Source organism: Canis lupus, chromosome 26 (genome assembly GCF_003254725.2).
Source record: "Canis lupus dingo isolate Sandy chromosome 26, ASM325472v2, whole genome shotgun sequence".
NCBI lineage: Eukaryota > Metazoa > Chordata > Mammalia > Carnivora > Canidae > Canis > Canis lupus.
The window spans coordinates 17,080,218-17,103,275 of NC_064268.1; the positions used below are offsets into that span (position 1 = coordinate 17,080,218).

At 40.4% G+C, this 23,058-nt stretch overlaps 1 protein-coding gene and 1 non-coding gene across 3 annotated transcripts in view; one reads left to right on the top strand and one right to left on the bottom strand.

The window, feature by feature from the left end:
- The window catches only part of SPPL3 (signal peptide peptidase like 3), a 140,313-nt gene extending 117,742 nt beyond the window's left edge, over positions 1 to 22,571 (bottom strand). The window contains exons 1-2 of one of the 2 annotated variants that reach the window (XM_025474226.3): positions 22,166 to 22,322; positions 20,451 to 20,648 (exon numbers count right to left, since the gene is read on the bottom strand). Coding sequence is in view for 1 of the 2 variants with exons in the window: in XM_025474227.3 (XP_025330012.1) it covers positions 22,166 to 22,188 (23 nt within the window). In the remaining variant the exon portion in view is untranslated. Of the gene's footprint in view, positions 1 to 20,450; positions 20,649 to 22,165 lie in introns of both variants that reach the window. The other variant, XM_025474227.3, reaches the window with a different exon arrangement.
- On the top strand, positions 18,528 to 18,600 carry TRNAK-CUU (transfer RNA lysine (anticodon CUU)). Its single transcript has one exon. It is a non-coding gene; the product is annotated as a tRNA-Lys (tRNA).
- Positions 22,572 to 23,058: the final 487 nt, after the last annotated feature.

Here is a 23,058-nt window from a genome sequence, read left to right on the forward strand (position 1 = left end):
AGGGAGACTGAAGGATCATGAATGAACAATGCATAACAAACAAGAACTGAATATAGTGATCTATACATACACTGAAAACTAATCTACAATATTTTTTAATAATAAATTTATTTTTTATTGGTGTTCAATTTGCCAACATACAGAATAACACCCAGTGCTCATCCCGTCAAGTGCCCCCCTCAGTGCCCATCATCCATTCACCCTCACCCCTCACCCTCCTCCCCTTCCACCACCCTAGTTCATTTCCCAGAGTTAGGAGTCTTCATGTTCTGTATCCCTTTCTGATATTTCCCACACATTTCTTCTCCCTTCCCTTCTATTCCCTTTCACTATTATTTATATTCCCCAAATGAATGAGAACATACACTGTTTGTCCTTCTCCCTTTGACTTACTTCACTCAGCATAATACCCTCCAGTTCCATCCACATTGAAGCAAATGGTGGGTATTTGTCGTTTCTAATGGCTGAGTAATATTCCATTGTATACATAAACCACATCTTCTTTATCCATTCATCTTTCGATGGACACGAAGGCTCCTTCCACAGTTTGGCTATTGGGAAATTGCTGCTATAAACATCGGGGTGTTTACCGATGTTTATACATGTTAAACATGCAGGTGTCCCGGCGTTTCATTGCATCTGTATCTTTGGGGTAAATCCCCAGCAGTGCAATCTGTATCTTTGGGGTAAATCCCCAGCAGTGCAATTGCAGTTGTCGTAGGGCAGGTCTATTTTTAACTCTTTGAGGAACCTCCACACAGTTTTCCAGAGTGGCTGCACCTAATCTACAATATTTAATGTTATGAAAAGATGTTCAAGGAATTTTAAAGAAAGGCAAATAACAAAATACTATTTGCCATTTAATAACAAAATACCATTTACCATCTAACATTACTTAAACATACAAACATACCAGAGGTGACATTAGAGATCAAATGAGAAAAGAAGGGAATATTCAATAAAATAGCTGTTACAGCTGGATTCCTATTATCCTCTACTAATAGGGAATACAATAATATAATTATTTAATCCAATGTTCTTATTATCCTATGTTTAAATAAAACAATTCTATATGTCTTGATTTAGTCTTACCTAAATCTCAATTTAGACTAAATTCTAAATTTAAGCTAGATTTTACATTAAAAACTTTTACATGAAAGGCAAAGTGTTCACACTAACCCACTCCTACTTGGAAGAAAATGTAGGAGAATACCTTTAAGACTTTGGGCCAGAGAAGGATTTCTTATGACACAAAAGCACTCACCTAAGAGAGATGGATAGAGTCTAGCTATAGGTATAAACTCTAGGAAAACCTTTAAACATGAACACCAGGAATATATTCAATATATATACATATACACATGAACACACAGAACTCTGAAACAGCTCCAACACAGAAATCTAAAGACCCATCAACAGGAAAATATATAATTTATGATATAATTCACAGAGTAGAACATTATACATTCATGAAAATAAGTGCAGTAAGTGAGACACATCTTGGAAACAATATTGATTGAAAAAAGTAAATTATAAGACCACATATTTTCTTTATCACACTCAATTATAAAAAAATTAAAATAAAAATAAACATTATGTTGTACAGTAAAACATTAAAACAGTAAATGTAAAACCAGTTTTTTAAGAAGCAAGGGAATGCTAAATACAAAGTTCATGACAGTGGTAGGGGGACGAGGACAGGTAGGAGAAGGGTACAGGAGCTTAAAGAGAGTACTAGTAATCCTTTAGGTGGTTCCTCAGGTTCATGAGTGTTTATTATGTCTCATAACTTACATACACAGAACACATATTCTTCTGCAGATATTAAATATGACATAGAAGGAAAATATAGTATGAATCTGTTTCTATTTCTGTATAAAAAGTGATCTATACTTCTAGGATACCCAGAAGAGTTGCATGAAATGTTGCAATAAATTTTCCAAGTAAGTTAAATTTTAGGTAATAATTTTTTAGTACCTCTTTTTTGAGATTCCTGGTTTTTGATGAACTTGAGTGTAATTAAACAACAATCACAAGCATATGCATTTTTTAAAAGACCTGAAAATATGCAACAAATTTCATGAGGGATTGACAGGGGAATAAGTGGTTTTCTTTTTCTGTTCATCTGCATTTTCCAAACTGTACCAATAATATATGCATTAGAGTTCTGTAAACTCTTATCTGATACACTTGCAACCAAAGATGTTTCAGAATCTGATTTTTTTTTTTTGCTTTTAGAAAGGCAACACAGAACATGTATTAACATACCCTAACATCAAGCAGTACCCCATAATCAAACACAAATATTTCTGCAGCAAAGTGAAGAGTCATACTAAGAGAGATAAATAGATAATATAAAGAATTTCTTTTTTTTTTTTTTAAGATTTCATTTATTTATTCATGAGAGAGAGAGACACACACACACACACAGAAACTCAGGCAGAGGCAGAAGCAGGCTCCATGCAGGGAACCCGATGTGGGACTCGATCCCAGGACTCCAGGATCACGCCCTGTGCCAAAGGCAGGCACTAAACCACTGAGCCACCCAGGGATCTCCAATAATATAAAGAATTTCATGTCAACTTGTGTTTTTGTTTTTGTTTTTGTTTTTGTTTTTTGGTGGGGGGGTTTTGCCACCAAAGAAGTCTACATTAGGTTTTATCACCAAAAGAGTGGAATTATTTAGTGGAAAGGACTAGAGAAGAAGTAAGGATTCCAATTCTGTCCCCCCTGGGTCAGCCAGCTTGGCACTTAGTCACTGAAGGCTGTGCACTCAGTTGAGAACAGTTAAAATAGCTGTTAAATGAATACTTTATAATACCAATAAATCAAAGCATTTCAGATTCTAAACTAAAAAACATTTCTTAGTAAGGCTAAAGCTTTCAAGCATATTTCATTTTTTTCAAGCATATTTCAAAAGTGAAGTTAATGAACAAGTGTTAAATTAAAATATCTGGAAATTATCAAAACCATAATGTAATTCAAAAACTTGACATGGCCACCCAATAAACTGTAGACCAAAAGACAGTACCACTCATGGTATTCTTTAATTCCACAATTGTGCACTAAGGACCTATAATTCATAAAGATTTCATGTTGCCTTCAACAAATGGGCCCTGGGTCCACGCAATCGCAAATAACAAGAGCTCGGGATCCCTGGGTGGCGCAGCGGTTTGGCGCCTGCCTTTGGCCCAGGGCGCGATCCTGGAGACCCGGGATCGAATCCCACATCGGGCTCCCGGTGCATGGAGCCTGCTTCTCCCTCTGCCTGTGTCTCTGCCTCTCTCTCTCTCTCTGTAACTATCATGAATAAATAAAAATTAAAAAAAAAAAAATTAAAAAAAAAAAAAAATAACAAGAGCTCGAAAATGAGTGCAATAGGATATATCATGTAAATCAGGTAGTGGTCCCTGTTCTCTCAATCAGAATACCATTCGTAGAGACTATGATCCAAAATGTGGGATCCCTGGGTGGTGCAGTGGTTTAGCGCCTGCCTTTGGCCCAGGGCGCGATCCTGGAGACCCGGGATCGAATCCCACGTCAGGCTCCCGGTGCATGGAGCCTGCTTCTCCCTCTGCCTGTGTCTCTGCCTCTCTCTCTCTCTGGGACTATCATAAATAAATAAAAATTAAAAAAAAAAAAAAAAAGAACAAAATGAATTCCAAGTGAATTCCATTTAGAATAACTGCATGTCAGCTTTCAGAAAACCAGAACCATGGTTGATGGAACATTTGTTAGAACACTGAGATACCCAATAGTCAACAATACTTAATGCAATGGTCAAATATGGTGGAACTATTTGTGTCCAACGATGTAGGTACTCAAAAGATAAAAGTCTCTTTTTATCCATTGTCACTGGGGCACTTATCAGCTATCTCCTTATCCCTGACCCACCTTTGTGGTGATGACCTAGAACTGATCATAGACATCAGGAGGTCACCATTCAACTGCCTGCAGGGCCTAGGCAAATCATATCAACTAGTGATGTAGAGATAGAGATTGAATGTACAGCAACAGAAAGTGGCGGGCACCAAGGCAAACTAGAAAATATAAGCTATAGGTGAAGGCACTCAAATATTAAGACATTTGACCAAATTCAGTCCTCTAGCAATCAAATGATTGACAGACACACTGTCTATACAATGAATGCCCATTCTGAAATCTCCTCCTCTTATAGTTGTCTTAATTTTATTTGCTGGCATTGGACCCAGCAAATACCAGCAGTCTCTAACAACAGTGTAAACTCATGGAACAGAGAACCCTGTTTATTCTACCTTATCACTACAGTAAAGCCCCAGCAGGCATAAAGTCAGTCATTAATTACAGAGATCAAATCTACAGCCTTATTTTGTCTAACCAAGTGAGCTATGTCATCAAATAGTACAAGTGGTATATAACTGATAAAGAGAAGGCCAAAGGAGACTCTGAACATATAAGAACAATTAAAATAAGAACCAAAGAGAAACAGTTCTTTTATTTGCTACAGAACTTCGTACATCCTTCATGATAAGGGACCCCATTTTTCCCCTCCTGCTAACTAATTGCTACTCACAGCTAAAATTCTGAGCTTTAAGGAGCTTGTCTCTCTCTGTACCCTCTCTGAAGACCCTCTTCCACGTTTAAAAGAAAAAAAGAAAAAGGGCAGGAACAACATAAAATTGAAGAACCAGGAATACAGGCTGATCAAGAACTCATCTTTTCTAAAAATACAGATTATAATTGTGAGGAAAAATCCAGATCATAAGCTCTTAGACCTCTATGACAGTGTTGCTCAATATGGCAGACTGCTAGCTATATGCAGCCACTGAGCTTTGAAATGTGGCTGATCTGACTGAGAAGACTTTGTAATAAAAAGTGTAAAGTATTGTTAATTCTTTATTGATTACATATAACCAATGATATAAATATTTTTGATACACTGAATTAAATAAACTATATTATTAATATTAATTTAATGTGTTTCTTTTTACTTTTTAGTGCAGCTACTAGAATACCTCAAATTACATATGTGATTCATGTTATACTTCTATTGGACACTGCTACCCCAAAAAAGGTCATATTTTACAACGAACTCCTCCAATGATTATCTTCCTGGCAAAGAATAGATATCAAGGACCTCCTTCCTCCCCCAAAAAACCCAACAACTTCAGTCATTAAACCAGTCACAGTCCTCTCAGACTAGTGACAATGCAGCAGGCTGCCAGAATAATCTGGGCATTCACTTACCCAAAAGTTGAGAACTTGTTTAATAATGATCTGAGGTTAAAAAAAATTTTTTTTAATTAAAAAATAAAAATTATCTGAGGTTAATTTCCTTTTTTTTTTTTTTTTTTAAAGATTTTATTTATTTATGAGAGAGAGAGGCAGAGACACAGGCAGAGGGCAGAGGGAGAAGCAGGCTCCATGCAGGGAGCCCGACGTGGGACTCAATCCTGGTCTCCAGGATCAGGGCCTGGGCTGAAGGCAGCACTAAACCACTGAGCCTCCCAGGCTGCCTGGTTAATTTCTTCCTAAATGACTCTAGTATGTAAAACAAATAAGGAGTAGCCTGAAAGAAAATCTGTAAGCCAAAAGATTTTTTTTTCCGCTGAGTGAAGTCAATCGGAGAAGGACAAACATTATATGTTCTCATTCATTTGGGGAATATAAATAATAGTGAAAGGGAATATAAGGGAAGGGAGAAGAAATGTGTGGGAAATATCAGAAAGGGAGACAGAATGTAAAGACTGCTAACTCTGGGAAATGAACTAGGGGTGGTAGAAGGGGAGGAGGGCGGGGGTGGGAGTGAATGGGTGACGGGCACTGGGGGTTATTCTGTATGTTGGTAAATTGAACACCAATAAAAAATAAATTTAAAAAAAAAGATTTTTTTTTTCCTTATTGCTAGATTTTTTAGGTAACTAAACCTGAGGTGTGACTTTGGTACTACACTGTTAAGTACAAAGAGATTTAACAGTTTTTTTTTTTTTTTAATTTACAAACAGATTGAATATTTTAAACTACCACTTTTATCCTCTATAAACCCTTCAATACAAACATTACACAAGTAAAAACCACTTCACACATAGACAATGACAAGTGTTGATGAAGAGGGAGAAATTAGAACCTTCACACACTGCGGATGGGAATGTAAAATGGTACAGCTGTTTTGGACAACAATTTGACAGTTCCTCAAAATGTTAAATAGAAAAATTCTATGAGCCAGCAATTCCACTCCTAGGTATTTACCCAAGAGAAATGTAAACGTACATACAACTACACAAACACTTCTACATGAATGCTCATGGCAGCATTATTAATAGCCAAAAAAAATGAAAACAACTGTCATTTGATGAAAGGATAGTGAAATGTGATATATCGATACAATAGGCTATATTTGGCAATGGAAAGGAATGAAGCACTAATACTTGCCACAGCATGGATAACCTTGAAGACAGTGCTGAGTGAAAGAAATCAAAAGACCACATACTGTATTATCCCATTTATATGAAATAGGCAAATCCATAGAAACCAAAAGTAGAGTAGTGGCTGCCAGGGGCTGGAGAAAAGGGGAAAAGGGAGTAACTGCTAATGGGTACAGCTTCTTTTGAGATGAAAAAAAAAAAAAAAGAGTTCTAAAATTGTGGCAATGGTTGCAATAATTCTGTGAATGTACTAAAAACAACTGGATTGCACATTTTAAGTAAGTGAATTGTATCGTACATGAATTATATTTCAAAAACGCTTCTTTAAAAATATAAAACATTAACAAAAAATAAAAAACATTACAGTGAAAACCTGAATGCTACAGAAAGGGGCCTATATGAAATCTGACTATATGATATGCTTCATTTTAGAACAGAATGAAAATGTGAGGGCATCTGGGTGGCTCAGTCAGTTGAGTATCTGCCTTCCCAGGGTCCTGGGATCAAGTCCTGCATGACACTCCTTGCTCCGTAGGGAGCCTGCTTCTCCTTCTCCCTCTCCCTCTGTAGTTCCCCCTGCTCATGTGCTGTCAAATAAATAAATAACAATCTTTTAAAAATTAAAAAAAGGTGGGGGGCACCTAGGTGGCTCAGTGATTGAGCATCTGCCTTTGGCTCAGATCATGATCCCGGGGTCCTGGATCAAGTCCTGCATCAGGCTCCCTCCAGGGAGCCTGCTTCCCTCTCTGCCTATGTCTCTGTCTCTCTCATGAATGAATGAAAGAATGAATGAATGAATGAATGAATAATAAATAAATAAAATCTTTAAAAATAAATTAAAAAATTAAAATAAAAAAGAATGAAAATGTGACAACTAGTCATATGAAAGGGAAGAGGGAACTTCACCTGTGATTGACTACATTACTGGCCCTAATTCCTCACTCCTCCCTGAATCTACTCCTTAGCCCTGTAATAGTGCAGCTACTCCCACAAAAGGGGCAAGGTTTAGTTTTGTGGCTCCTTGTCTTCAGTTTCCATCACATGACTTGCTTTGGTTCAAAGAATGAAGCCGAAGTGGCAGTGTGCTAGTTCTGAGCATGAGCCTCAAGAAGTCTTGTAGTTTCCACCTGCCCTCCTATGCTTCTGCCACTGTCGTAAGAAGAACCTCCCCTGGGTGCTACCGCTCATTCAGTCTAAGCCCCAAAATAAACACACATGAAGCAGAGCCACCCAGCTGATGTATAGATCTGAAGCAAGAAGCAAAGTTGCCCAGCCAATCTGCAGATTGCTATTTTAAGCCATTTTAGGTGTGGAGATAATTTATTATGCAGTATTATTGGGGCAACAGCTAACTAATACAGTAACCAATTCTCCCACTGAATTCTGAAGAGGTTCCATAAATTAAACAGTAATAATCAGGATAGATCTCACCTAACAACCTGAACAATGATACTTTCAATTACTTAGTGTAATTGAGTGAGCTCTAGACCTCAAATGATACTTGATGTTTGTCCCTTTGATGCGGTCTCTTAAACTGAGAGTTGAGAGCAACATACTCTTCCATCTTACTAATTTTTCTTTTTTAAGGGTTATTTTAAAAAGTCAAATACTGAATGTTACTTATTAGAAAAAAATTTTTTTGAGAGAGGGGTGTAGTGGGGAAGAGGGGAAAAGGGAGAGAGAGAGAATCGTAAGCAAGCTCCACGCCCAAAGCAGAACCTGACACAGGGCTCAATCTCATGATCCTGAGATCATGACCTGAGCCAAAATCAAGAGTCAGACATCAGACACTTAACCAACTGAGCCATCCAGGCGCCCTGGAATAATAATAAATAATAATAGTTTAAAAAAAAATAATAATAGTTTATTTAAATAAACTATGTGCCAAATAAACCACTGAGAATAAAGTCACAAACAAAATAGAGTCATGTCCTCAATACTTTATAGGGAAACAAACAACAACTGAAAGAGGTAAATACAATGTACTAAGTGAATACAAAGAAGGGTCATCCAGAAACCATGAAGAGATAAATTTTTTATTTTATATGTATAAAGTCAATAGGAGTTACTGGCTTATTTGATGAGGATTAAAAATGTCTCCAAGGTCTCCAGCTGTAACACCCAAGCCAGAAGCTCTCAAAAGCTATGGGACAGGCTAATAAGATTGCCTCATTACCACCTGTTAACTCATTATCAACCTGGTAAGTCAACAGTGAGGCACAAAGCTGGATTTGCAGAGCTCTTCAGGGCCATTTGCACCTCTGCCACATGATGACTCTCACTGAGTTGCCTATTCTGGTAGCTGGCTATCTTTTCTTTTTGGTCTCATTATTTGACCTTCCTGATGCTTGAATCTCTAACCTTCCCCCTTGTTTCTACTGTCCAATCACATCTGGTATTCACTGTTCTCTCCTACTTCTACTTGTTATTCCCTTTTGTTCTATAAGTTGGTTGATAACCTTTGGTGTTGGCTCTTAAAACCTTTGTTATCCATGGATAACAGCCTATTATATCACTCTTAAGTCTGTAGGTTATTTTCACCATTGCACAGCATGTGAAGGTACAAAACAAGAACTTCTAATCCCCCAAATTTCTGATTTATGCCTATACCAGATGACCAGTTTGTTTAATTCTGACCTAAAATTGAGGCACTGCTGTATCTATGCAATTTAAAATATGCACACACCAGGCCAAGAGTTTTTTGAACTGTCCTTTCTGAATTATAATTATTAAACAAGAGAAATGAGTTAAAGAGAAAAAATGAAGGCAAAATAAGGTTTTATTTTTAAAATATTTTTAGCTCTTTTTAAAAATATTTTAGCTCTTTAAACAGAAGCTTAAATACAAGAAATATGGATTTCTGAAATAGTAGCAAAAGAGATAGAAAATGTTAAATTGCTCAGAAGCTACTTTCCATATAGCTTATTGCTCCTCATATTTCAAAGGCAATCTCCTGCAAAATATTTGAGATGGCCAAAACTTGTTCCCTAATTACAAAAAAAAAGAGAGAGAGAGAGAGAGAGAGAGAGAGAAAGATTCTCCATTTAAAAAAAATAATGTATGTCACAAAGTGCTTATTTGGGAGATAAAGTAGAAATAAATTGGGAGCAGTAAGTTGAAGATGACATAAATGAAAAGCCTGTGGTCCTCTATAAATGTGTCCCTTAGGTGTTCAGTTCAGGGACTGAGCCACTTTCTCTTCTCAAGGTGCTGTATGGATATTAGCAAGTTAGGCATATCTGGCCACAACCCTTGATTCAGTATCAATTTTACTTTTCTTTAAAGAGCTGTGAGATGGGGGATCCCTGGGTGGCTCTGTGGTTTAGCACCGCCTTCGGCCCAGGGGCGTGATGCTAGAGACCTGGGATCAGGTCCCCATGTCAGGCTCCCTGCCTGGAGCCTGCTTCTCCCTCTGCCTCTGTCTCTCTCCCTCTCTGTGTCTATCATGAATAAATAAAATCTTAAAAAAAGCAAAAAAAAAAAAAAATGAGCTGTGAGATGTTAGGTAAGTATCTCTTCTATGTGCCCTGTCATTATACTTTTTTAAAAATATTTATTTATTTATTTATTCATTCATTTATTTATTTATTTATTTATGAATGATAATCACACACACAGAGAGAGAGAGAGAGAGAGAGAGGCAGAGACACAGGCAGAGGGAGAAGCAGGCTCCATGCACCGGGAGCCCGATGTGGGATTCGATCCCGGGTCTCCAGGATCGCGCCCCGGGCCAAAGGCAGGTGCCAAACCGCTGCGCCACCCAGGGATCCCTGTCATTATACTTTTAAGGTGACATTCTCTTCTAAAATCTAGCTCTAAAATCTAGCAAATTTCACCTCTAAAATATTCATTCTTTAAAAAAAGGAAAATCTCAGCCTCTACTATGCATAAGGTCCTTATACCAGGAAATTATTTTGATCCTATCCTTACAGAGTTCGTGCAAGGTGGGAAGATAGCTACATAATTCAATACAAAGCCAGAAAAATTGTAAAAGTGCTGCCACATGACAGGATCAGATAAAAAACTACAGGTATCAGAAGAATATTTCTCCTGGGCAAATCAGAAGGTTCTGTAAGAAGACAAAAGCTTTTCAGCTGGACTTTGAAAGATGCGTAGGACTCACATATTTAGAGACTTTGGAGAAAGCCTAACCAGGTATAGGAGTCAGTTTAAATAAAAGGGGAAAAACAGTAAGTAACCCAGTTAGGCAGAAATAACAAGCATTTTAAAGAAAATGCAGCCCAGGTGGTTCAGCGGTTTGGCGCCGCCTTTGGCCCCGGGCATGATCCTGGAGTCCCGGGATCGAGTCCCGGGCATGATCCTGGAGTCCCGGGATCGAGTCCCACGTCGGGCTCCCTGGGTGGAGCCTGCTTCTCCCTCTGCCTGTGTCTCTGCCTCTCTCTCTCTCTCTGTGTGTCTCTCATGAATAAATAAATATTTTTTAAAAAATAAGGAAAATACAGGGAAGCAAGGTTATAAGGCAAGATTGTTTTGGTGAGTCAGACCAAAGAGGCTGGACTTTATATTGATACAATTAAAAACAAAACAGAGGGCACCCCTGGTGGCGCAGCAGTTTAGCGCCGCCTGCAGCCCGGGGTCTGATCCTGGAGACCCAGGATCGAGTCCCGCGTCGGGCTCCCTGCATGGAGCCCGCTTCTCCCTCTGCCTGTGTCTCTGCCTCTCAGTTTCTCTCTCTCTCTGAATAAATAAAATTTTTTTAAAAACTTATTAAAAAAAACAAACAGAAAACAAGACCTCCAAAAGCAATACAATCCAAACTAGTGGCAATATAAAGACCAAAAGAAGCAAAGAATAAATGTACACATCAAGTGTTCATTTCCTATTAAGTTCCCTTCAAAACTAACTGAGGGATCCCTGGGTGGCTCAGTGGTTGAGCATGTCTGCCTTTGGCTCAGGTCCTGATCCCGGGATCTGGGATCGAGTCCCATATCAGGCTCCTTGTGGGGAGCCTGCTTCTCCCTCTGCATGTGTCTCTGCCCCTCTGTGTGTGTGTGTGTCTCTCATGAATAAAAAAATAAAATCTTTAAAAATAAAATAGACAAAAATCTCTAAATTTAAACTATAGTAAAAAAAAAAAAAAAAAAAAAAGTCTTTCCAAAGGGGTGCTCAGATGGTTGGACGTCTGTCTTGGGTTCAGGTCATTTTCTCCAGGACCTGGGATCAAGCCCCACATCGGGCTTCCTGCTCAGCAGGGAGTCTGCCTCTATCTCTTCCCCTACCAGCGCTCGCTCTCTCTCTCAAATGAATAAATAAAAAATCTTTAAAAAAAAGTCTTCCCAAGATCAATTTATCCTTCTCTCTAGCTTCAAGTATAGAATTCTCACCCTTAACAAAAAAATGAAAATAAAACCAGAAGACTATGGCCCTGTCTACATCAAGAACCCCCCAGCTTTCCTTATGTCCTTCCCATCTTATCTTGCAAACAAATGGCCAGTACCCAAAGGATGCCTTTTATTTCTTCATTACCCTGCCTTAATTTGCCTTTCACCCTCTCTACTCTCATCTTTATTAGTGCACTTTCACTAATGACTTCCTTAGTAAATTCAACATCCTGTTTTTCTTCATTCTCTTTGAACCCTGTAGCCTTTTACACTCTTGCCCTCCAAAATTCTATGTGCTTTTTCTTTTATCACCATTAGGCTTTGCTAATTATCCTACTTCTGATGGAGCTTTTTTTGATTCCACCTCTTCAATTCCCAACTCTGAGTTTTCCAAGCCTCAACTTCCAGGCTTCTATTCTGCCCTCAGAGCTATACTCTCCAACTTGATTAACTGACCTCATCTTAAATCCTTAACTCTCACTAGCCTCACAGTGGCCCTAGGTAGCATTTCTATAATAAGACTAGACTGAATCCCTAAGATGAAAGTTATGTATGAAAATATTTTTAAGCTATTAGATCTTAATATTTTCTGAGGTATTTATTGGTGCTTGCACTAATCAATGCATAGGTAAGAGAAATCAATTTCTAAAACTAACTTTTTTAAAAAAAGATTCTATTTACTGGGGGGCGGGGAGATGCACAGAGGGAGAAACAGACTCCTCACTGAGCAGACAGCCCAACACGGGGCTCAATCCTGGGACCCACAGATCACGACCAGAACCAAAGGAAAACACTTAACTAACTGAACCACCTCAGGTGAACCTAAAATTAACTTTTACTTCTAACAGTATTTTTGCAAGCATTTTTGAGAATGAATGTAAATTTTGATGAGTTTATAAGTCAGTGGAGCATATAGTCAAAGGTTTAAAAGTTAAGGCTGTCAGACAAGACTGAAGATTTACAAGTTTGGAAAGTAAAGCTAGAGAACTCAGGCAAAATTAAGGAAACAACAAAGTCAAGTACCGTACTTAAAATGTCTGCATAACCAAGTTGAAAAAACAATTAAAACTTTACTGCATTCGTCCTATTTAGGTCAAGAGTGAAGCCGAAGTCTGAGGCCCTCAGACGAGGGGAAGTGGGTGTGCCTGACAAACATGGTATGGAACAGGGAAAACATAAGAAACTGCTAACAGCCCCTCTTCAAGCATTTTAGGGTATGAATGCCCTGTGCATTCCAAAGAAAACCAGAAAAAGCCTAGGATTATCCATACCACTGTACTCTTCCCTCATCTGAGTACATTATAGAGGAAACTGCCTTCCAAAACAAAGATCAAAATAAAACATTTTGTGAAAAAACTTAGCCTTTATTCAATTCATGATTTTTCTTCTTTATTTTTGGACCATAAAATGTGACTAGAAGAAAATGACCTTATAGCACATTTCAAAGGCAACAATATAAATCAATGACAATTTGAAAACTTTTCTTTCTTTTTATATGGAATTACCTGGATATCTCAAAAGAATCCTCACTAGAATGGACACCTCAAAGTTTAAATGCTACTTATATTATGAAACAAGAAAAATTATTTCCTGTAGTAAGGAACTCTGTATCTGGAACCTGTCTGGATCTAACAATGTAGAGCACAAATACCTTGCTTTTATATTTTACTTAGCAATTTACAAAGCATTTGCATGTGCATTATCTCATTAAATCCTTGCAACAACTCTTTGGAGTACGACATACCCATTCTACAGACTACAAAACTGGAACTAAAACAAGACTAGATCCCAGTTCATCAGAGCTGGAAATCACCCTCAAATAAAATTTTTCCCAATTTGAAGAAACCAGAATGGAATTAAAACCTCTTATTTTAGAATTTCAAACAAAAATGTAATGAGTGGCATTGACAGAATCAAATATTTTTTGAGCAATCACTTACATTCAGTAAAATTCAAAAATTCATTTAAAAAAAAGTGGGGCACATCTCTACTGTTTTTTATCCCTTAGTGGTTCTTCACTATCAATACCAGGACTCCAAAACAGAGATTATCAAGTCTTATCAAATTAGGGTGAAATCTACAAATCAAGAAATGGGATTTTCTATTAGATTTCTACTAATGTATATTCATAGACTGATTGGTCTAATACCTTAAAAACATTTTCAAACCTAACTTTTCATAGGTGCTCAATCTAGTCTAATCACAGCTAATGAGTAGGTCTGTTTTAAGCTTTGGCCTTAGTGAGACCTATTAATAAAATCTGACAGGTAAGAATTCATTGTGAGGATCATAGGGACTAATTGTAGATTTTCACTGTAAAATTGAATCCCTCTAGACACCTAAGAAGTTAAAATTACAGAAGAGGCACACTGTACCTCTAACTTTCCCAGTAAAGGTTGGAAAATGTTACAGAAACTTGTTGCAAAGTTGCAAAAATTTGACTTATACATACAACAAATTAAACCAACATTGTCTTTTTTAACTCCCAAGAAGCAACCATTAAACTCCAGAAAATATACTCTAGGATTTAACAAATCAAGTCATACTTAACGGCTCTATTGCCAGGGACAGCAATCACATCAAGTTCAGATGCCAAATGTAGCCAAGTAAAACAAGACTTGGCTAGATATTCTCCTCTTAAGACATCTCGATTTTCCATGAGATAGTTTGATGAAATGTGAGAATGATAAAAACTAAGTTATTAACGTTGAAGTAAAAAACAATTAGAATTCCGTAACACCTCAATTCAAGGGCGTTTGTCATCTCTAAAATAGATGGTCACACAGAAATCTATTTTTAGAAATGCATGGATAGGGTGCCTGCGTGGCTCAGTGGGCTAAACATCTGGCCCTCGGCTCAAGATCAAGCCCCACGTTGGGCTTTTTTGCTCAGCAGGGAACCTGATTCTCTCTCTCTCCCTCTGCCTTCCCCTTACTTGTGCTCTGTCAAATAAATAAGAAAGAAAAGAAAAGAAAAGAAAAGAAAAGAAAAGAAAAGAAAAGAAAAGAAAAGAAAAGAAAAGAAAAGAAGAAAGGAAGAAAGGAAGAGAAAGGAAGAAAGGAAGAGAAAGAAAAGAAAAGAAAAGAGAAAAGAAAGAAAAGAAAAGAAAAGAAAAGAAAAGAAAAGAAAAGAAAGAAAAGAAAGAAAAGAAAGAAAAAAGAAAGAAAAGAAAAGAAAGAGGGATCCCTGGGTGGCGCAGCGGTTTAGCGCCTGCCTTTGGCCCAGGGCGCGATCCTGGAGACCTGGGATCGAATCCCACGTCAGGCTCCCAGTGCATGGAGCCTGCTTCTTCCTCTGCCTGTGTCTCTGCCTGTCTCTCTCACTGTGTGCCTATCATAAATAAATAAAAAAATGGAAAGAAAGAAAGAAAGGAAGAAAGGAAGGAAGAAGAAAAGAAAGGAAAGGAAAGGAAAGGAAAGGAAAGGAAAGGAAAGGAAAGGAAAGGAAAGGAAAAGAAAAGAAAAGAAAAGAAAAGAAAAGAAAAGAAAAGAAAAGAAAAGAAAAGAAAAGAAAAGAAAAGAAAAGAAAAGAAGGAAATGCATGGACATTAGGCTCCTGAATTCATAATACCACTCGGTAAATTATAGGATGGTTACAGACTCTCCAGCTTCCCTCTCCTCTATCCCCAGGCAGGAAAATGATTTCAGTACAAATTCCTGGTCTTAGTTTTGGTTAATTTCAGTCTGAATCATGCATTGCCAAACCATTATTATAGCACCTTAACTAGAAGCAAGACATGTTTTAAAAATGAGCAAATCTAAAGCCTATAATGCTAGACACACATTTTCAACTAAATAATTTCTCTCTGAAAAATTTGCATAAAATGCAATGACCACAAGACACAAGAACAGATATGATCACAACAGATACAACAATACACAATAGTAATTGCATAGAAGTGACTTTCATGAGTTCTAGAGATCTGTGTTATTTCTCATTCTCAGGTATAACACTATTTGCCAATACCTAGTATCAGGTATAATACTATTTGCCCATTATATTCACAGTATATTACCTCAATATAATGCAATCTTTAGAGTAGACCTTAAGACACATAGCCCAGGGGGAAGTGTTCTCATTCACTTGTTCAGTAAATATTTACCAGCTATTATTACATACCAAGCACTGGAGAGAATACCAAAATAGAAAAGATTCTTACTCTTGTGTAACTTTTTAGTTTGTCTGTCATCCCTCAGAAACCCACACAAGATAAAACTGTGAAGAGCCTACTGAGGAACCTGGGTTTTATTCCAAGTGTGACCACTGAAGAGTTTTTTAAGCTGTCAGAAGGTCACTTAGGAGAACAGTCATCGTGTGGAGAATAGGGGAGGGGGGAGGTGTAACCAGTGAGGAGGCTAACAGGGAACTCAAGCAAAAATGGACTGGCTTACAGTAGTGATTATGGAAATGGAAGTAGACAGATTTAGCCACAGAATCATGTTAAACAGTCTTCACTTTGAGCCCTTTTACCATTTACGTGTTATTTGGCAAGTTACTTAAATTCTTTGAGCTTCAGTTTCCTTATTTAACAATGCTTTAGGGATCCCTGGGTGGCGCAGCGGTTTAGCGCCTGCCTTTGGCCGGGGGCGCGATCCTGGAGACCCGGGATCGAATCCCACATCGGGCTCCCGGTGCATGGAGCCTGCTTCTCCCTCTGCCTGTGTCTCTGCCTCTCTCTCTCTCTCTGTGACTATCATAAATAAATAAAAATTTAAAAAAAAAAAAAAAAAAAAAAAAAACAATGCTTTAAAGCCCTAGCACCCAGAAAACACACAATAAATTGTTATGATACTACTTTGGAAACAAAATTCATTTCGATGAGGTCCACATGTACTTATTTCCTTTTCCCCCTACATCAACATTAACGCTAACTTAAGTAATTTTTACCACCAAGATTCAAGTACTGCATTGACTCCATCGAGAAGTTCCTAAAAAAAGAGAGGGAAAGAGAGACAAATTCCTGTTTCCCACAGAACTTATGCTAAAGTAACTGCTCATAAATACACATCGAGCAAGGTGTTTTTTCCCAAATTAATAAAAAAATCTAGCTTCCACCTTCTATTTGTGTTTTCACATGCATTCTTTTACTTCCTGAGTATACAAGTAAGAAGGATACAAGCTGAGTCCTGTGGTTACATCATGATAAAGATTGCAGTATTACTACCAATTATTTTAATTTCATCTGTCAATAGCTTTTATTTAAAATTTTATTAAGGATGGCATTACTCATTCTTACAGCACTGTGATACCAAGAAACTAAGTTACCAAGAGCTTTTATTAAGTATAGTATATGGATTATAATAAACACCTATCTGTAGCTTTCCCTCACACTTAAAATATTCTTTCAACAAAGGATGAACAATCATCCTATTGAATCTATCCTATTCAATCAATGTGTTCTAAGCAGAAGCTACAGGCAAGACAATGTACTAAGTATGTGGGAGGTACTGTAAGAGCATCCTTACTCTCAAGGAGCTTACAATCTAATGAAGAGGCTAGGTATTCAAACACATAAAAGTAGCAAAAATGCAGACAGACTACAAATATCAAATATAAAGAGATCAGTTGGATATAGAAATGTTTCTCAGATATGTGGAATTTCGGGTGAACCCTTGGGTAATGAGATTTTGATAGACTTTGCTAGGAATAAAGTATGATAAGGAAAACAACTTTCGAGGACAACACTGCTTTTCTCAGTTGCTGCCATTTTACAGTATGATATTTGTAATCACAACTAGAGTCTGGATATTTAGATAAGGATTTGAGTTTAGGATGCACACTGTAAGTCCCTGCTTTGCTTTTCCCTGGGCACCTGTTAATAATAACCACTAGAAGTAAGCCCCCCAAATTACTGACCTGCACACCAATCACCTTGTAAGTAACAGGTGTTTGCTACCCTGCTCTGTATCTCCTGCTCATGACCTACCTGGGACAGAGAACTGCCCGTTCCCTGGCTCATTGGGCCCCATGGTTTCAGTTACCAGGGTCAATCACAGTCTGGAAGCAGATGATCCTCTTCCTCATCTATTATCATACGGTCAATAGCGGCCTAACGCTACGCCACAACCTCTATGTCATTCACCTCCCTTCATCTCATCACTTAAGCATTTTTTCATCTGTCATCACAAGGGTGAATACAGTACAATAAGATACTTCAAGGAAGATTGCATTCACGTAATTTTTATTACAGTATGTTGCTATAATTGTTGTATTATTTGTTGTTAATCTATTACTAGGCCTAATTTATAACTTAATTTTATCATACATATGTATGTATAAAAAAACATAGTATATACAGGGTTCAGTACTACCCTTGGTCTCAGACATCCACTGGGTTCCTGGTATGTAAACCCCACAGATAATGGAGGACTACTGTACTTCCACTGTATGAGTGTACTGAAACTGCACCTTCAACTGAAATGACCCCTTGGATTTCATCTTCCCAAAGTGGGAGCTCAGATGCTGATGGAGGTATCTGCCAAATACCTGGATGGCTTGTGCCCCCTCATTCATCAGGTCATAACCTACATATTCTTAAGTCAATACACCCACTCTAGCTTCTCAACACAGAAAGCAAGCACAAGAAACCAGAAAACAGCATGAATAGCATGTATAGAAGTTTCTTTTTAAGTTAACTTTTTATTATGAAAAATGTAAACATGTCAAAATATACAGAATAGAATAATAAACCTTCAAGTACTCATCACTAAGCTTCAACAATTACCACATGACCAATCTTGCTTTATAATTTACCTATCTTATTACACTAAAATCCTGGGGCACCTGGCTAGCTCAGTCGGTGGAGCTTGTGACTCTTGATCTCAGGGTCATGGGTTCAAGCCCCATGTTGGGTGTAGAGATTGCTTGATAATAAAATCTTTAGGGGCTCCTGGGTGGCTCAGCAGTTGGACATCTGCCTTTGGCTCAGGGCGTGATCCTGGAGACCTGGATCGAGTCCCACATCAGGCTCCCTGCATGGAGCGTGCTTCTCCCTCTTCCTGTGTCTCTGCCTCTCTCTCTCTCTCGGTCTCTCATGAATAAATAAATAAAATCTTTAAAAATAAACAAATAAATAAATAAAATCTTTTTAAAAAAAGACAAGAAAAGAAAATCCTAAGGAAACTATTTTTAATCTTCTGACATCTATATTCTAGATTCTTCACTGACAAATGGTGAAAATTAACAAGACAGGAAACAACAAATGTTGGAGAGGATGTGGAGAAAGGGGAACCCTCTTGCACTGCTGGTGGGAATGTGAACTGCTACAGCCACTCTGGAAAATTGTGTGGAGGTTCCTCAAAGAGTTAAAAATAGAGCTACTCTATGACCCAGCAATTGCACTACTGGGGATACAGATGCAGTGAAAAACTGAGACACCTGCACCCCAATGTTTATAGCAGCAATGTCCAGAATAGCCAAACTGTGGAAGGAACCTTGGTGTCCATCGAAAGATGAATGGATAAAGAAGATATGGTCTATATATACAATGTTACTCAGCCATTAGACACAACAAATATCCACCATTTGCTTCGAAGTGGATGTAACGGGAGGGTATTATGCTGAGTGAAGTAAGTCAATTGGAGGACAGACATATGGTTTCATTCATATGGGGAATACAAAAAATAGTGAAAGGGATTATAGGGGAAAGGAGAGAAAATGAGTGGGAAAAAATCAGAGAGGGTGACAGAACATGAGAGACTCCTAACTCTAGGGGAGGTGGGTGGGGAGATGGGTGACTGGGTGACGGGATGAGCACTGGGTGTTATACTATATGTTGGCAAATCAAACTCCAATAAAAAAAAAATTTTTTTTTTTAAAAAAGATTCTTCACTGACTCCATCCTCAGACCAATTTATACTGCCACAATAGTCCCCACAAGGTTGATTTTCCTAATGGCCACATGCAAACATAGTACAAGTCCATAAAAAAGCAAAACAAAACAATCTCTTATTTGCACAAATCAAAAGAACAGTGACAAAGATACTGCAAAAAGATAATCCAAAACTCAGTTCATATGTACTCTTGGAATACCTTTTTCATACTTACAAGGAGAATGAATACAATGATGGGACAATGTATCAAACAAAACAAAGCATCACAAGTGAAGTATCTCATCAAATCACTTGGCATCCTAAGCCTAAATTTCCTCTTCCATAAAACAGAGCATTCACCTACCTCAGAGATGGATATTACTTACAGTAACTATCAGAACCTAGAAAGCTGCCTGGTTTCCCAATCCTCTCTCCTCATACACCTCCCTCTCTCAAGATGATGTAAAAACTTTCTCCATCTCAAAACTCGCTAAAGGTGAGAGGCTAATAAACATTCTAATTTCAATGAGTTTCTTTGCCTATAAAGCAAAAGGAGCTGAGATGGAAGTATTTTAGTAAGATAAATATTGTAAACTATCAAACTTCACAAAACAGTACCCCCCCCCCCCCAACTAGTAGAGCCATCCAACATCACATGGCCAACTATCTAGTAAAACACTTTCATTTTCTTCACTTCTTGGCCACTGTGTTTACTCCTTCAACCGACCATGGTCTCTATATGGCACAGTAAAAGCAGAAGGGCAGCCATCAGGACTCTCAGCTAAACCAGTTAGTGTTAAGAGCTCAAGATGAGTTAGTTAAGTTAGTTACAGAACTTAACTCTAACTCTGTCCGTAAGAAAGCTCAAACTGTAATCTTGTGTTCCATATTACCTGCTAAGGAGAGGCAGCTCACTGTTGCTCAAAACTATCCAATCAGTTAATGCTTTTAAAAATACATCTGCAGTCACAACTGTTCACCAACGTTTTAATTCTTCTTTTAGTGTGACTTTCTTTCAGACTCTGTTTTCTTCTTTTTGAGCACTGAAGTTCCCTTCTGAATTATCATCTTCCATCACCAATCCTCTTTCCCTATGTGAAGACACAATGAGTTCCTGACTTATCTATCACAACCTCAAGCACCACAAAGCATCCACTCCATTAAAGCCCTCTACCTAAAACCATTCTTTATTTTCATGTATTATCCATTTCTTTGTCGTTCCCCTAACGATAATATAATAAAATGTAACACTTTACAGTTTTCCATTGGCTTTCTAAAGTTATTCATTTAATCTTTACAATCTATGAAAAAGGCAAGGGAAAAGGAATGGAGAACTTACTATCTTGCCTACTTTTAAACCAAGTTAGCGGTGAAAGAGGGACTACCAAACCAAATCTTCCAACTCCAAACGCCATGCTTTTCCCACTCAATTGTGCTCTTTTCTAGCAAGGAAAAGCAGTACAATTCTGTCCCAAACCACATTTGCTTCAAAGAGTAAACCATCTTCAAACAATCTCTCTAGATTGCAACCAGATTTCCCATCCCCATACCTACCATCCCATTCCTTCCTTCTTCACCCTCGGTTATTACTTCCTCCTCACTATCCAATTTCCACTCTTCAAGGAAGCTACCATCATTCCTTCCACCCCTGCAAATACTCCACCTCTACATGCTAAAGGGAGGCCTCTCACCCCCATCTCCCCAAACACTGCATTCCCTTCTCAGGATAGGTTAAGTTCTCACTCCATAAACCACACAGTGCGCTTCTCATTCCTCAACAAAATATTTAATAGCGTTAGAAGTCCCATAAAACATGAACTTGCAGATCTTCCATCTCCATACTTGATCCAGGGCAGCAGGCCACTTTAAATTCCGAAGAACAGAGTACCAAACCTCACAAAGATTCTACTCATGCTCCACTTGCCACCAACGACTCCTTTTCCAGAATGTGGTTATCCAAACAGGATCCCCTTCCAACCTCCTCACAAGGGACTCCCTTCCATGGTTCCCAAGACGTTCCTTCCGTGGTTTTCCTTGATCACACCCGGGCCTCTGCCCACCTTACCAACTCTCCCTTCAGTCGCCACGCAGGTGCTAAGCAGCAGCCCCAGTCAGACGGCTCCTCCTCTCTTCCAACTTCCAAGTTCAGCCTCTTATCACCTGTTTTTCCTACCAGCTTCTTCGCAGCCCGGTGGCCCACCCTTGCCCTGGCCCGCCTCTGCCCACCCTTTCAATCCTCCTACCCAGCAGCTACCCCCTCAAGTCAGTTCCGGAGTGTCCACGGCATTCAACTTCCCATCCGTGGGCTTCCCACCTCTGGGGTCATGCTCCCCTTCTCCATCACCTGCTCCGCCCATGACCAGATGACATCCGCCGCGGCCACCACCGCCTCCATCCCCCTTCTCGGACTCCCGGGTCCCCGGCCGCTGACCACCTTCCACGAGCGCCAGCCGCCCCCTCCGGTGGGGACGAGGGGGGCGTGCACCCCCAACCCGCGCCCCCCCGCGACGCGCACCTGTTCCTCCTCCTCCTCTTCCCCCCACCCGGCCGCGTCGGCGCCCCGACCCCCACCTGCGCCGCGCCCCGGCCTCCCGAGCCCCGCACTCACCACGAGTAGGTCTGCTCCGCCATGGCGCTGACTCTCGTGAGCTCCGCTGCAGGCTCTGGCCGGGCCCGGCGGCGGCGGTGGAACGAACCGGCGGCGGGCTCGCTCGGGCCGGGAGCGGAAGGCGCGGCCGCGGCCCGGCGCTCGCTCGCTCGCTGGCTCGCACGGCGGGCGGGCCGGGAAGGCGGCTGGCGGGGAGAGGCCGGGCTCCGAGGCGGCCCCGCTCCCTGGGCCCCGGGGCGGGGCGGGCTCCGCTCTCGGCCTCCCTTACCGGCGGCGGCGGCGGCGGCTCCGCTGCGGCTCTAAACCCAACATGGCGGCGGCGGCGGCGGCGCTGAGAACAAGGGGGCCCCGGGGCGGGCGAGTAGCGAGAGGGCCCCGCGCTCACTGCGCGCTGGGCCGCTGGAGCGCCGCGCTCGAGCGGCGGCGGCGGCGGCCCGGGGACATGGCCGGCGGGCGGAGGCGGCGGCGGCGGCGGCGGCTGAGGGGGGCGCTAGGCGGTGAGGCGAGGCCGCTCGACTCACACCCGCTGAGGGGAGGAGAGGAGGGGGCGGGGGCCAGCCCTGGCCCCGCGCGGATCACGTGCCCAAAACACGCTCACGTGACGCGCGCGCCCCGCCCCTCGCGCCGGGCCCTTGCGCGGAGACGTCGGTTCGCCGGTTCGAGGCGACTGTTGCTCGCAGAGCTTCTGGCGGTTGGGCCGCCTCCCGCCGCTTGGTGCCGCCTCCTCCCCACGCGGAGCTGTCGCCTCGGGCCCCCTCCCCTTCCCCTCTAAGGGGCTGCAGCCGCCAGCCAATCAGGAGCCCCGCTGCGCGTCCGCTGGCTGCCACTCAGCTGTCGGCGGTCGGTCAACAGTGTGCGGGCCGAGGGGCCCCCAGCTGTCACTCAACGCGTCC